Source organism: Capra hircus, chromosome 9, assembly GCF_001704415.2.
Source record: "Capra hircus breed San Clemente chromosome 9, ASM170441v1, whole genome shotgun sequence".
Lineage (NCBI taxonomy): Eukaryota > Metazoa > Chordata > Mammalia > Artiodactyla > Bovidae > Capra > Capra hircus.
The window spans coordinates 19,862,694-19,876,818 of NC_030816.1; the positions used below are offsets into that span (position 1 = coordinate 19,862,694).

A 14,125-nucleotide genomic window follows, 5' to 3' on the forward strand; every position below is an offset into this window, starting at 1 on the left:
AATTCCTGGGTCTGGAAGATCCCCTGGAGAAGGAAATGACAACCCACTCCAGTATTCTTGCCTGGAGAATCCCAGGGACAGAGGAGCCGGGCAAGCTACAGTCCACGGGGTCGCAAGAGTCAGATGCGACTTAGCAACTAAACCACCACCAGCACCAGCACACCACAAATCGGTACTGGGTGACCCACCTCTCATGTGCCCTTCCTTTGACAGCGGACTTGCACATCAGCTAACACTTGTCCTTCGACACAATGGCAAATGGGATAAAGGGAATGCTTAAACTAATTCTTAGATTTCACACACGCCTGCTCCACTGGAGACCATGCTAGCTCTATAGGGTCCTACCTTTCACTTGAGTTTCCTGATTACATAACCAGCCCCAGGCTTTCTGTCCAGTAGAGTAAAATGAGGAAATAAAAACAAATAGCATCAAAGACTGTTATCTCCTTGCTTTTAATTACTCTTTGTATCTTGCAATTGGTCAATGTTATTAGAAAATATCAGAAGCTGTTAAAAAATGCTTTCCGAATCCAGAGAATATAAAACATATTTACTATCTCATTTGATCCAGAGAACAAAAAAATGTTTTTACTTTGGTAAAATGGCAACCATAGGAGCTGTGCAAGAGACTGCGATGGGATCACTGGTTGGAGGTAGAGTCTTCGATCTTGGTCTGTCAACTAAGGCACACTGATCAGAGCTTGGCACGCTAGGGTGACTTCCTACGGCATGTGGGCAGGCCTTGATGGGAGGTCCATCCCCCTGGGTGTCTCGCTGCCTCCAGGGCCCATGAGTTGCAGTAGCTGCTATGCCTTCGCCCGGCTTCCCAGAAAGAAACGTCAAAGCCAAGCCTGAGCCCCATGCCCTGCTTCCACTGTTTTCCCTTTTGTCTACATTTTTGTAAGCTAAGAGACAGCAAGACAAGCCCATCTCCTTGGCTTGCCATTCATGCATCCACTCATTTAAAAACACACTTGTTCATTAAACTTTGTGTGCCTAGAACTGAGCTAAGCACTAGAAGCTTGTAGTAGGTCGGGATGAGGTAGGAGGACACAGATGACCCTTATCCACGCTTCAGAAAGAAAAGATGAATATTTGGTTCCTTTTCTAGACCATCTGAGACTCATTTCCAATCAGGAAAATTAAACAAATGGCTTTATAATGTGTTCCTTTTACACGGCCCTTCATCATCTTGGACCACAGGGAATTGACATTTTCATGGCAATACGAGAGCTCAGTGTGCTCTGATGACACATTTAACTAACACTGAATTATAATAGAGCCTTGGTGGACATGCACATGACATCTGCATAATTGGAGGACAAATTATTTTTTATTAGTGCTACTACTATTAATATAAAATTAATTTATGCTCATGGACCTCTGCATGTGAAGCGTTACCAAGCACGGCTGACATTCTGGCTCTGAGACTCACAGAGGCCGTGAGGCTGTAACCTGCAGCTGGCTTCCCTTCTCAGCCGCCTTCCTTTCCTCCCTACAATCCCTTCTCTTTATTGACTTTAATTTAATTGTGTCATTTTACAGCAAAACTCGAGAGAAATTAAACGGCCGGACTGTGACAGACACAAGGGCTGGGGAGCCCTTGAAGTCACTAGAGAGAACCCCAGGGGAGTGGGGCATAGTTCTGAAGTGCCTGCTGTGTCTTCAGAGGGGATCTGTCAGCAGCAACTCAACCCTGGATGCTTCAGGGTCAGAGGCAGGTAAATGGTGCAGGGAGCTTTATGTCTCTGTTGTCCTTGTTCAGAGAAGCAGAATTTGACGGGAGCCATTCCCTTGTAGCTCAGTCGGTAAAGGATCTGCCTGTAACGCAGGAGACCTGAGTTGGTATTCCTGGGTCGGGAAGATCCCCTGGAGAAGGAAATGCCAACCCACTCCAGTATTCTTGCCTGGAGAATCCCCATGGACAGGGCAGCCTGGCGGGCTACAGTCCATGGGGTCGTAAGAGTCAGACACGACTTAGCAACTAAACCACCACCACCATCACTGTTAGTTCTGTGAAAGCCCATGTAAGCTGGGGATGGCTCGAACAGTCCGCTTCAGAGTGGCGAACCACCTGTAGTTTCACTTTCTATTTGCATTCATCGGGCACGCATTTTCCAAGCACCCCCATAAGCCAACCTCCGAGCTCAGTGATGGAACCCAAGTGTCTCGTTATAGACACTGAGGGGAGGTTTCAGGGCTCCCTCCCTGGCATTTGAGGGTGGGAAATGTCAGTCCCTTCCAAGGCTTGCTGAGTGATCATTATCAGAGCATCACCTAAGATCTTAACTCTTTGTCCTAATTTTATTTTTTTTATAAAAGAAAAGTGACTTTTGAAACAGGTGGCACATAGCTGCCCTGGATGACTGAAGGAGCTCAAAGCGTGTCTGGTATTTTCCACTGAGTCCATTTGGAGATCAATTAACCGTGTCTTTTGAGCAAACAGCTCCCTTCTGAAAAGGTTTTTATGGGTTCAGAATGCCCATCGCATTGTTTCCTTTTGTGCCTCTTTGTTCAGTTCAGTTCTTTTTCCCTTTAGGAAAGTGTCACTTTTTAATGATCACGTCAGTTTTGTGTTTCTCAGCTAGAGCAAACTGCTGTCATTTGCGTCTCACCAGCACCTCGGGGCATTTTTCTTTCTGGTCTTTAACCTAAAAACACACTTCTGTGTCTACACTAATGGCATCTTGACCACGATCATGGGCAGAGGCTCAGTTAAGAAACATCATGAATCATACAGGTCAGTCTCCTCTAGTGGGTGAGAGTCCCCAGACTGACAAGGGTGGTTTCATTTTCTCTTGTCCCCCTGCAGTCTAAGTCCTTTCCCGGTCGGTGCCTCACCACCACCCCAGTCACTCTCCAATGGTTATTTTCCTGGTTTACTAAAAACAGCATCTCAGGCGAGCAAACCCCTTACCTATTTGCCAGTCCCAGGGCACCTTCAACAGCTCCTTGTGCTCCATTATCGCTCTGCGGATTGAAAGAAAGCAGAGTTGGTGAGCAACGCGGCCTTCTTTTGTCGTTGTTGTTGTTCACTAACCAGATTGACACAAATCGTGAAGCAATCAATTGAATTCCAAAAATAACTCTGGATCACACAGAGGCTAGTTTCATTAGGTAGCTCAGCCCAAGACTGGTTCCCTCAGACCCACCCACCATCCTTCTCAGCCAGTCTGCCTCCTAGCTTTCACTTCTCGCTCAGATGCTTTCTCAAAAGTACATGGTGAGGTTTGAAAATCTCTGGGCTTGCAGATCTAATCAGTTTTCCGATTGAGCACTCTCCAGGGCCGTGTTTCTCAAACCTAAATGTACAAAAATACCACCTGGAGAGGGTGTTAAAAAAAGTTTCCTGGGGACTTCCCCGGGGGTCCAGTGGTTAAGAATCTGCCTTGTAATGCAAGGGATGCAAGTTTGATCCCTGGCCAGGGAATTAAAATCCCGCATGCAACTGAGCCTGTGCGCCACAAGGAAGACCCAATGCAGCCAAAATTAAAATAAATAATAAGCCCAAAAAATGTCTGAAAAAAAAAACAAAACAAAAAAAAAACAGTTTCTTGGACCCCACCCCTCCAGAGGCTGATTCGGTAGATCAGAGTAGGGCCCTTGGATGTGCATTTCTGACAAGTTCCCATGTGGTGCTCGTACTGCTGGCCAGAGAATTACACTCCGAGAACCACTGTTCTGAAAGAGGACCAGGAGGGGAGGTGGTCCCCACCTGTGTCACTTCGGTTTCATTGCGCCCTTAATGTAACCCATTTGCCAAACACACTCATACGCCTTTTCCACGATTTTGGCAGCAGTGTCACTGAAGGGCTCCATCAGTTCTAATGGTTTATAACTGAAGCAAATGAGTGCTAGATCTCCGAAGATACTTTTTTTTGGATTCAAGAATAATAATCCATAAAATGAGCCATCCATCTACAAAATGTTGGTTACGAACAGTTGAACTAGGCAATTTCTTTTCCTCTTACGAAGCTGAAGTGTCAAATTTAGAAACTTTAAAATGCCATCATGTTTTCAAAATGAATCCCAAATAAATCTGTCTTAGAGAGTCTTCCCATCTCCTGACCCTGTTTGCTATGGAGTCTGCCACGTGTATCTCAGGACACTGAAATTTGGAGAATTCTTGGAAAGAGCCTATTTGCAAAACGGATTTAGAGTGATGCCAAAAGAATCTCCTTAAATAATTTCAGACACAGATGCAACGACAAAGAACCTGCTTGTAGAAAGTGATGTGGTGAAAATCAGAATTACTTGCTTTGCAGATAGGATTTGCTGAAATTAGACAGGAGGATATATTATGCTTCTTTATCTCTTACATGAAGCTAAAATACAAGGCCTTTAGTGATGAAAAATTAGGCTTTGCTTGGCACTTATTCCATAGCAACTTCTGAGCCCTAGTCAGTGATGACATATACTCCAAGGCCAGAATTACTGAAAGCTCATTGTTTCTGACTTTTTGATGCTTAGTGAATGCCTGTGTTCTATCTTGACCCATTTAAAGAAAACGGAAACACTATGTTTCTAAGAGATGAATTTTTGTTGTTGCTGCTGTTTTTTTTTTTTGGCTGAGCCATGAGGCTTGAGGGATCTTAATTCCCCAACCAGAGATTGAACACCGGCCATGGCAGGAACAGCCTAACTACTGGACTGCCAGGAAATTCCCTAAGAAATGAATTTCAGATGTGGTTCACTCACTCAAACCCATGAGCAATAACAGAAAAATCATAAAAGGACAAACTTAAACTCTAAGTTTTCTAGTTGTGGTTACTAGTAAAAGACTAGTATACCAGTTGTCACTAGTAAACAGAATGCTGCTTTTTGGAAGTGCATCAAATTACAGCATTTACACTTAGTTTTCCTACTTCTCTAAGTACTAATAAAACCTCATTGGCTGCTTTAGGAGAATCAATGTACTTTTAATGCGTTCCTATAAATTATCTTCAAAGTCCATTACATAAATTCACTAAAATTCATTTAGTTTGGAAGAAATTTACTAATAAAGATACTGAGTTTTCAGATTTCATGTGGGAGGTTGGGGACAGGTTTCTAGCTCTGATTTTTACAAAATAAAGTGAGCAGCCATAACCTAAGTGAAAAACATTTAAAAAATAAGCTCTAAGAGCGTCAACTGCCTGAATTTCTTGTTATTTTTTACTCACAACTGAATTCCACTGAAAAATGCCCCGAAGAGTCCAATCATTCCCAGGAATTCCACTCGGCTCAGAGTTCGGATGATGTATTCTTCCCAGACATTAGAGATACCATACAGTGTGGCTCCTCCTAAGACCAGGAGATCCCCCACCAGCTTATTTTCCCCTAGGAATAGAAAAAGAAAAAGGAAGCTTTTTAAAACCCTGACAAGAATTTGGCCCCAGCAAAATCAGCTTCCTGTGCTTATTCTGAGGCTTTCCTGGTGGCTCAGACTGTAAAGAATCTGCCTGCAAATGAGGGAGACCTGGGTTTGATCCCAGGGTTGGGAGGATCCCCTGGAGAAGGAAATAGCTACCCACTCCAATATCCTTGCCTGGAGAATTTATGGACAGAGGACACTGGCAGTCTCAAAGAGTCAGACACAACTAAGGAACTAACACACACGATTAGTCTATTCTGACATTTTTTTAGAAGTTCTGTATTTTGCCTACTGAAATTAAGTCAAGTCTGTTTACATGTGCTTCAGATATGTTGTGATGTAAAAAGGTTGCTAAGTCTACCCAATAAGAAGTCTTCCCCAGCTAAGAAAGGGACTAGTTTCTTCTGGATTGTACTGTCTCAGAAGAGTCCCATGTCTTCTGTACATAGGTTGAGAAGTTCATAGTTTGAAATGGACTATGGGTTGAAATTTTCAACTCCCCTAAAGTAAGCAACAGAAGAGTGAAAATATATGTAATTCATTATCACATCAATATTTTTCTTCTTTCATAAAAAGTATCTATTTGTTCTAAATTCAATTTTAGCTAGTTTTGGTTTATGTCCAATCTCTCATAAATTATGTACCCAACTATTTCCTATAATTAGGCCAACTCTTTCTACTCCAGGAAGTGTGAAGTCAGGAAAGGATAGTGGGAATCAGCAGCCGGAGGCCTCATAGTAAGCTTGTACCCAAATGGTCCCCAACTCTGACCTGTACAGTTGGCTCATGGGTGCTCAGTAGGCATGAAGTTCTGGGGCGGAAGAGGTGCAAGCTGGGGAGGGGACTCTGTCCACCGAGATTCTAAGGGAGAGACTCACCCTAGAGTAGCCTTACATTCCCAGCTTAGCTGGAACAATCTAAAACTACAGAACCAGATTATCTCTGTATAGTTGGGAGCACTGCCCACGCTCCACAAAGAGGTTTCACATAAAATAATCTGGGTGGGATTTGGGGAGAGATCTCATGCCTCTGTGGTCACCTCCAGGGATATTTACTCCAATTAGTGTCACTTTTTCTAAGACAAGTTCCACTCCTAGTAAGGATCAGAGAGAGAGAAGATAGCCTGAAAGGCCAGAGAGCTTGCTGGGGTCACTCTCGAGGGAATGGAGCTGAGAGTCTGGATCAGCAAGGGCTGGTAGCCCTCACTGCGCTCCTGGAGAGCAGATGACCCAAGAACGTGACGAGGTTCCAGGAACCTCAGGGCTGTGTCCTGGGTGTGTCTTCTGGGAAAATTAATGTTGCTGTTAGAGAGTAACCTGATTAATCTCTTTTTTAAATTTAATTTTTTTTAACATCCAAAACATTTTGCATTGGAGTAGAGCTGATTAACAATGTTGTGATAGACGTACACACACACACAATGGAATATTACTCAGCCATTAACAAGAATGAAATAAGGCCATTTGCAGCAACACTGATGGACCCAGAGACTGTCTACTGCCTGGAGTAAGTCAGACAGAGGAGAAATATCTTATGACATCCCTTATATGTGGAATCTAAAAATAAGTGATTTACGAAACTGAATAACCTTTTTTACATGTCAACTAGAAAATCATGACAGAACTCATAATTTTAAGGAGTTCATTTGAGGAATAACTGATAAAATAAAAAGCATACATTACTAAGATTATAAAATTAGAATGAACATGATTCAGTCACTTATCAATAAGAAGTCATTTCAGAATCTTGTGGTGACATGGGGCCATTACTATGAATCTCAATCATTGTTGTATTAGTGAAGTGTGGAAATTCTGCTTGGTAGAATTCTTGGTTAATGAAATTAATTTTATATGAATGGATTCAGGAAAGTTAAATTATAATGAAATATTTTAATAGAAATTAGAGAAACATCAGTCCAGTTTTTAAAAGTCTTAAAATAAGGCTGCACTGTTTCAATGAACAGTGCCACCAATCTTTTTCAAACTCCACATCTGTTTCATTATGGTTTATTCTGTTAAGCCTTTGACTATGTGGCATCTACTCCCCAGTACTTTGAGTTTTTCAGTCATAATTTTTGTTAACAATGATACAATGATGTGTAACTGTAAGTTCAGAAGTATTTCCTAAGTTATGGGAGACAAAATGATTAAATACTATCAATATTTTACCAGTAAATGTATTTATCAGTTTTAAAATCATTTGACAGTAGATACTTACACATAAAGCATGTGTGAAATTTTAGATGATTAAATATAATTGAACTAACTAGGACATGATTTTATCTAACCATATCATAAATGAAGTGTTTGACATAATACAATTAGTAGTTAACTGGAAATTATAACATGTCCTATTAATGCAATAGATATTTAACGTGATTGAGTCAGTTTTTCTGAATGTTCACAGGGAAAATTATATCTAGCAAATGTGTCATTTATGGGTGAAACCACAAGGAGTGATAATGTTTTGCAGATTTGGGGTAAACAGACACACTTGAAATTATGAGAAGTCCATTCAAGCCCATGCCTTCTTTGTCTCCTCTGAATTTCACACTCTTGTACCTGTGTGAGTTTGAGTAAGCTCCGGGAGCTCATGATGGACAGGGAAGCCTGGCGTACTGCAGTCCATGGGACGTAAAGAGTCGGACACAACTGAGTGACTGAACTGAACTGAACGGTGCCTGTGTGTGGCCCTCACTGCATTCTGCTTCACATCTGTTATTTGTTACCTTGCATGTCTTCCCTTCTCCCTGTTTTCTTCCATAATATGGTTGAAGGGTCTACTGTGACTTACTTGGTTTTATATTCTGTGTGGTCCCTAGCACAGATTCTGGCGCACTGTAAGTTCTCAATAAATGCTGGAATGAGTTGAGCTGACAGAAAAGGTCTTTCTTTTTCTACCCCATGGGAAAGACGTTGAGTGGGGACATCTTTCAGTTCAGGTAGACATGGATTTTAATTGCATCTCTATCACTTAATACTTGTTGAACATGGGCAAGGTATAGAGTCTTTCTGACTTGAGTTTCCTTATTTGAAAATGAGGTTATGGAGAGGATACTGTAAAATAATGTCGATAAGATTTTAAAATGCAAAAGAATGTAAAATGCCTAGTATTGCATCTGGTACTTATTAAGTGTTCACTAAATGGTGGTTAAAAAGAGTGTATCAATCATTCTCTTTGAATAACCGCCTGTCAGTTTGGATTGGCCGTTTCTCATTTTGGATTGCTTCTTAGTTCTAAACAACCTACTCATACTTGCTTTGCAAGAATTGGTTTTCCTTATTAAAAGTTTTCATTAAGTACTAGGAACACTATTTTTGGAGGGATACTTGTGTCTGTGCAGTAGAGAAGAGGGAATGTTATTTAAAATCACTACTTACCATTAGTTCAAGAATAAGTGGTGAATTATAGACAGCATCACTGTCACAATGGATATGAATTTGGGCAAACTCCAGGAGATAGTGAAGGACAGAAGAGCCTGGTGTGCTGCAGTCCATGAGGTGGCAAACAGCTGGACATGACTTAGTGACTGAACAACAACATAGTATTCTAGAGTGCTGAAAGACTACTAATGAAATTTAGGAAAATGAAGCCATCTCACTGAACATTTTTGAGTTTTAAATGGAACCAACTGCTTTGTTTCTCTGAGACTCACTTGGCTTTAGCACAGAAAGTCCTACATCTGGGAAACACGTCCATTCTGGACAACCTGGGACAGTCATTCATCCTAATTTACTACAATTGAACGATAGTACAATTGAACAATTTTTTACAAGAGTCACAATTATGGAAAAATAAGTAGTAAGTGGTGTAGCAGAAAGATTTCACATCCTACAACACAATTTTGTAGTGGTGTGCCCTTACACCAGTTTTTCATCTTCCCTGAGTCATGATTTCTTCAACTGCAAACATGAGAATAAAAATACTTTCTTTGCCTAATTAGGAGGATAAAATAAGATGATGCATAGGAAAGTACTTGGCACCAATCAAACTATCACCTTCTAAAATTATGATTAATTATCTAATTCCTTGAAAATATTTTTTCTCTTGAAATAAATAAAAAGTTATATCTAGTAATAAAGAAAAGTGTCATTACGTTATCTAACATCTTTGATAAGTGAACTATAAGATGCCATATAAAGGTATTGTGATAGGAGATATTTTGAAGAGTAAGAAATACATTTTATGACAAGGATCAATTTTAATTGAGTTTTAATCTTAAATCTATTATTTTCTAACCTTCCCTTTTATTATATATTCATACGTTTTCCAAGGAAAGTAGAAATATCATGGAGAAACCTCTTTGCCCTTATTACCAAATCATTTTTACACCCTCCAACACCTATCACTTTCTCAAGAGCCACTTTCTCGCATGTCTTCCCTGCAGGTGTCAGTAAATGCAGAGCTGATCTCTTAGAGGAGGCTTGTGAGGCTAGAGGAAGGTGGCAAAGAATGAATGTATACTAGGCCCCCTGAGGTTCACTGACAAACTTGGGAAAGACATCTCCTTTGAGTTCAGCCTGGGGGCACCTGTAGTAGGTGATCAGTTCTTCCCAAGACAAGCATAGAACTGGAATGTGTTTTTGTTTCCGTCCCACTTTGTAGACCATTCCACAGGCTCCAAGGCAGTCTCCATGGCCAATATCAAGAGTCCTTGAGGACTGATCTACTGTGTAGCACATAGACCTCTGCTCAGGGTTATGTGTCAGCCTGATGGGAGGGGAGTTTGGAGGAGAATGGATATATGTTATATGTATGGCTGAGTCCCTTTGCTGTGCACCAGAAACTATTACAACATTGTTCATTGGTTATACCCCAATACAAAATTGAAGGTTTAAAGGGAGGCCTGGCGTGCTGCGATTCATGGGGTCCCAAAGAGTCGGACATGACTGAGCGACTGAACTGAACTGAACTCAACAGATCAAGTCAAGGAAAAAAAGTCCTTGAGGACAGAATTTTAAAAATCCCAAGCTAAGGAGAACCATGGACTAGCAATATAAAAAGGACTAAGTCAGTCATCCTCTTTTTCTGCAAAAAGCTATTGATAGAGTGATGACAATTTATGCCGAGTTGAATGCCTGATTCAAGTTCTGGTGAGTGCTTGAAGGATTTTACAAAAGTTCTAGCCCTGGCTAATTACTGCAATGTAACCAGCTCTTACAGTTAGGGTAACCAATGGAACATTTGTGATAATGATGCGCACAAGGCTTATACTGTCTTCAAAACCAGTGTGTTATTTTCTCTTTTCAGAATATTTCATATGATAGCTTAAATTACTGCCTAATTTAATATTTTTAGAGACATAAGATGTGTCCAATCATTGCTTTATAAAATGAGCCCTTGGATCCTAAATTTGGGCTGCCCTCAGAACATCATGCAGTATACCTGGGCACCATTATGTGAGCATGGATGGTATTCAACAATGATAAAATTCAATTTTGTTAAAACTGGCCCTTCATATGTTACAACAGGAACGAAGCTATAGGCCTTAAACGGTCACACCAAAAGATAAAACACTGCTCCCACGCGTTTCATTCTTTTAAAAAATGACCACTTTAGAAAGACTCCCAAATGGACTTACTTTATTTTTCTTAAATAGTACTAGCACTCCTTTCCTAACACTTCACTTGAATGAAAAAAAAAAATTTCTTTATAGGATTAGTGAATACAACCTAGTGAAATCAAATCAAGTCAGTTTAATGCAGCGTAAACGCTTAGATTTATTATGACAATCGTCTTCCTTGACTATGATGCAAAATGATGGCCAGCGTGAATGGGGAGGTTCAGCAGAACAAAATTTTCATAAATAAGAGCACCTGCTGCTTAGTCCGTGCTTACACAGTTCAAGCAAAGCTGAGAAAGGGTAATTCAATTGTGACTTTATGACAACTAGCCACGTTGCAGCAGACAAAAATACTGTTTCATTGGTTCAAAGAGATGATCTCCATTGGGATCATGATGGGAATAGAGCAGAAACTAGCCTGTTCATGTAAGACCCATCAACACCCCACAGAACACTGTTTCATAGAACAGGATCTGGGAAGAGCTAGTGCATGTGTTTTTAGCACATCTGTTGTGGTGGGGACTAGTGACGCTGTGTAAGCAGCATTTGGAAAGGGCAGAGACTGTCTCTTTTGCTCTGTGTTATACCTTCAGCTCCCAGCAATTTTTGCTGCGTGTTATACCTTCAGCTCCCAGCAATGCAGGAGAGGGAAGGAAGCCTGTTCTAGTCTCAGCTGTGTGGCCTCGGGCAGCTCGCTTGGCTTCTCTGTGTCTTGGCAATTTTTGTGTCTTAAACACAGGGCTGCCAGACAAGGTCCCTTTCAGCCAAAAAATTCTATGGTGCAACTTAAAAACATAAATGATGTTCATTTCAGGTATTACCTATGACCGAGTCTCAGAGAGAAATGCCTCAATTTTAACTTTTTATCCTTACTTCCCTCGAGGAAAAGGCAATTCCAAACCGACAGAGCTGTACTTTTTATCCTGTTCCTGATGCTGACAAAGAAAATTGTTTTTGTTTTCCTGTCCCCTGAAACTTTCTGAAGCTTGAGGAATCGGGGTATATTTTAAAGAACTACACTGCTGTAAAAGTGATCCTCTAGAGAGCATTCTGGATCAGTGTTCCCCAGGAGAGCATAGCACTCTGATGAGTAAACGTTGAAGCTTACCATGTAGGTCTACAAGGTAATTACCTGTGAAAGTGAAAGTGTTAGCCACTCAGTTGTGTTAGCTCTTTGCGAGTCCATGGACAGTACCTCGCCAGGCTCCTCTGTCCGTGGAATTCTCCAGGCAAGAGTACAGGAGTTGGGTAGCCCTTCTCCAGGGGATTTTCCCAACCCAGGGATTGAGCCCAGGTCTCCTGTGTTTCAGGCAGATTCTTTACTGTCTGATCCACCAGGGACTGCTACCCAAACCCCTCCCCTCAAACAAACAAACCAACAAAAAAGATTCATGAGGAGATTGAACTTGACTCTCCCTCATAAAAATATCAAGTATTCCTAATCTAGTCTTCAAAGTTTAAGTAACCACGTGTAGGCCTATACGACTAGCTTCACCCAGTGATTTGAAAGCTCGGTCTTTCTCTGACTTGGGAGAGGAGGCATAGGCAGGTGAGGGGTGGGGATGGTCCCAGTGGCTCAGGAATGGCCTGACCCACTGACACTGTCTCTAACAGCTGGTCTGGGGCAGGCAGCTTTAGCCTCCAGCACATGCTCCAAGTGGGCCGTGACTCCCAGCTTTAAACACAGTCTGAATGTTTCTGAATTCCTGTAGAATGGGCATGAAAGCTGAGTTTTGCTCCCTGTGTTCACTCAGGAAACATCTGGAGCACCTCCTATGCATCACTCTCCTGGGTGTAAGGGAACAAACACAAATAGGCCACAGACACTAGGGCGCCCAGGTTGCTGGTTCGCACCATGAGCCACAAACGTCCCGTGTCTTGCCTTGAGCTCACCCACAGAGCCAAGTAACCTGGCGGACTGGAGACTCACCTGCTCCCTGGTGCCTGCCCATGAGCACGTCCGCACCCGCCATGCAGCCCATTCCCAGGATGCAGACAACGATGCCGATGAAATGCACAGCCTTGTACCGGATCAGCAGGAAGAACCAGGAGAGCAAGATCACCACTGGGATCACAAAGCAGTCCAGGAGCTACGGCAGGCAGGGAGGGAAACAACAGTGGGGAGTTCAGAGGGAAGCTTTCCATTTGACGCAAACTGTTGGGAAAATGACTTCTCTCGGCAGAGAGGACATTTTCCCTGAATCTGAGTTTTGGGGAAGACCCAGAACTGATGCAATTAAAACAGACTCTGAAACAAATGACATGAACTTTTCTTAAACCCAAGCCTTGAAGAAAAGCGGAGTAGGCGAATCAATAAGTCAGGCTGGTGGTGAAGATTCTCCTGCCCCTACGGTGTCAGGGCAGCTTGGCTTTCATCTTCCTTAGCACCCAGGCTGACTCCTTGGAGACACTCAGACGTGGAGAGAATAGACGGAGCCATTTTAGATGGTCCCAGAACTCTGGAAGCAGATGCGGGAATGGGAGGTGGAGGGGCAGTGGTCTTACACTAGTCTATAAACTGTGAGGATCTAGACAGAAGTTGATTTTAATTTCTCCTGGAGCTTTCTCTCCACTACCAATAAAAATTACTTTAATCTGTTTTAATCTGTCACTCTTTATAGGAAAAAAAACCCTAAATATAAATACAAATATTAGTCTCAAAAGTTTATAAATACTTAAAAAATACTGTAAAAAAAGTAAAAAAGGAGAGACAGAAGAGAAAGCAGAGTAATAAGAAACCTTTGATTTCATTTCTTAGATATTTTGCACAAATAGTGAGATTCCATCTGACAAGGAAGCCCTAAGAGATGGTGGAGAGTTTGTCCCTGATCATGTAGTAAGAGAACCTGATGAAATGGGAAGACCCCTGTGTCAGGAGCCAAAAGACCTGATTTTGAGTACTAGATCCTTATTTCGAGCAGTATGACCTTGGGCAAACCACAAACTGAGGAAGCCTCAATTTCCTATTAGTATAAATGAAGACTAAAGATCATTGTGAAGTTTGAAAAGAACCCATGTGAAACCATTTTATAAATTCTGAGGGCCACAATTCCAGGCTATGCCCTGCTTTCAAACATGATGCTCTGGACTCCACAGAACTGGTTGTCTCTACCACCTTCTGGTAAGATGCAATGACCACTGGACACTCCATGAGAGGCAGGGTCTCCGTTAGACTCATGGATGGCCCCCAGGACTTCAGACTCCATGTA

At 41.9% G+C, this 14,125-nt stretch overlaps 1 protein-coding gene across 1 annotated transcript in view; it reads right to left on the minus strand.

Annotated features, from left to right (window-relative positions):
- The window catches only part of SLC35F1 (solute carrier family 35 member F1), a 407,298-nt gene that overhangs the window by 42,463 nt on the left and 350,710 nt on the right, over positions 1 to 14,125 (minus strand). Inside the window, exons 4-6 of the mRNA XM_018053020.1 lie at positions 12,847 to 13,006; positions 5,163 to 5,319; positions 2,918 to 2,970 (exon numbers count right to left, since the gene is read on the minus strand). Coding sequence (XP_017908509.1) covers positions 2,918 to 2,970; positions 5,163 to 5,319; positions 12,847 to 13,006 — 370 coding nt within the window. The remainder of the gene's footprint in view (positions 1 to 2,917; positions 2,971 to 5,162; positions 5,320 to 12,846; positions 13,007 to 14,125) is intronic.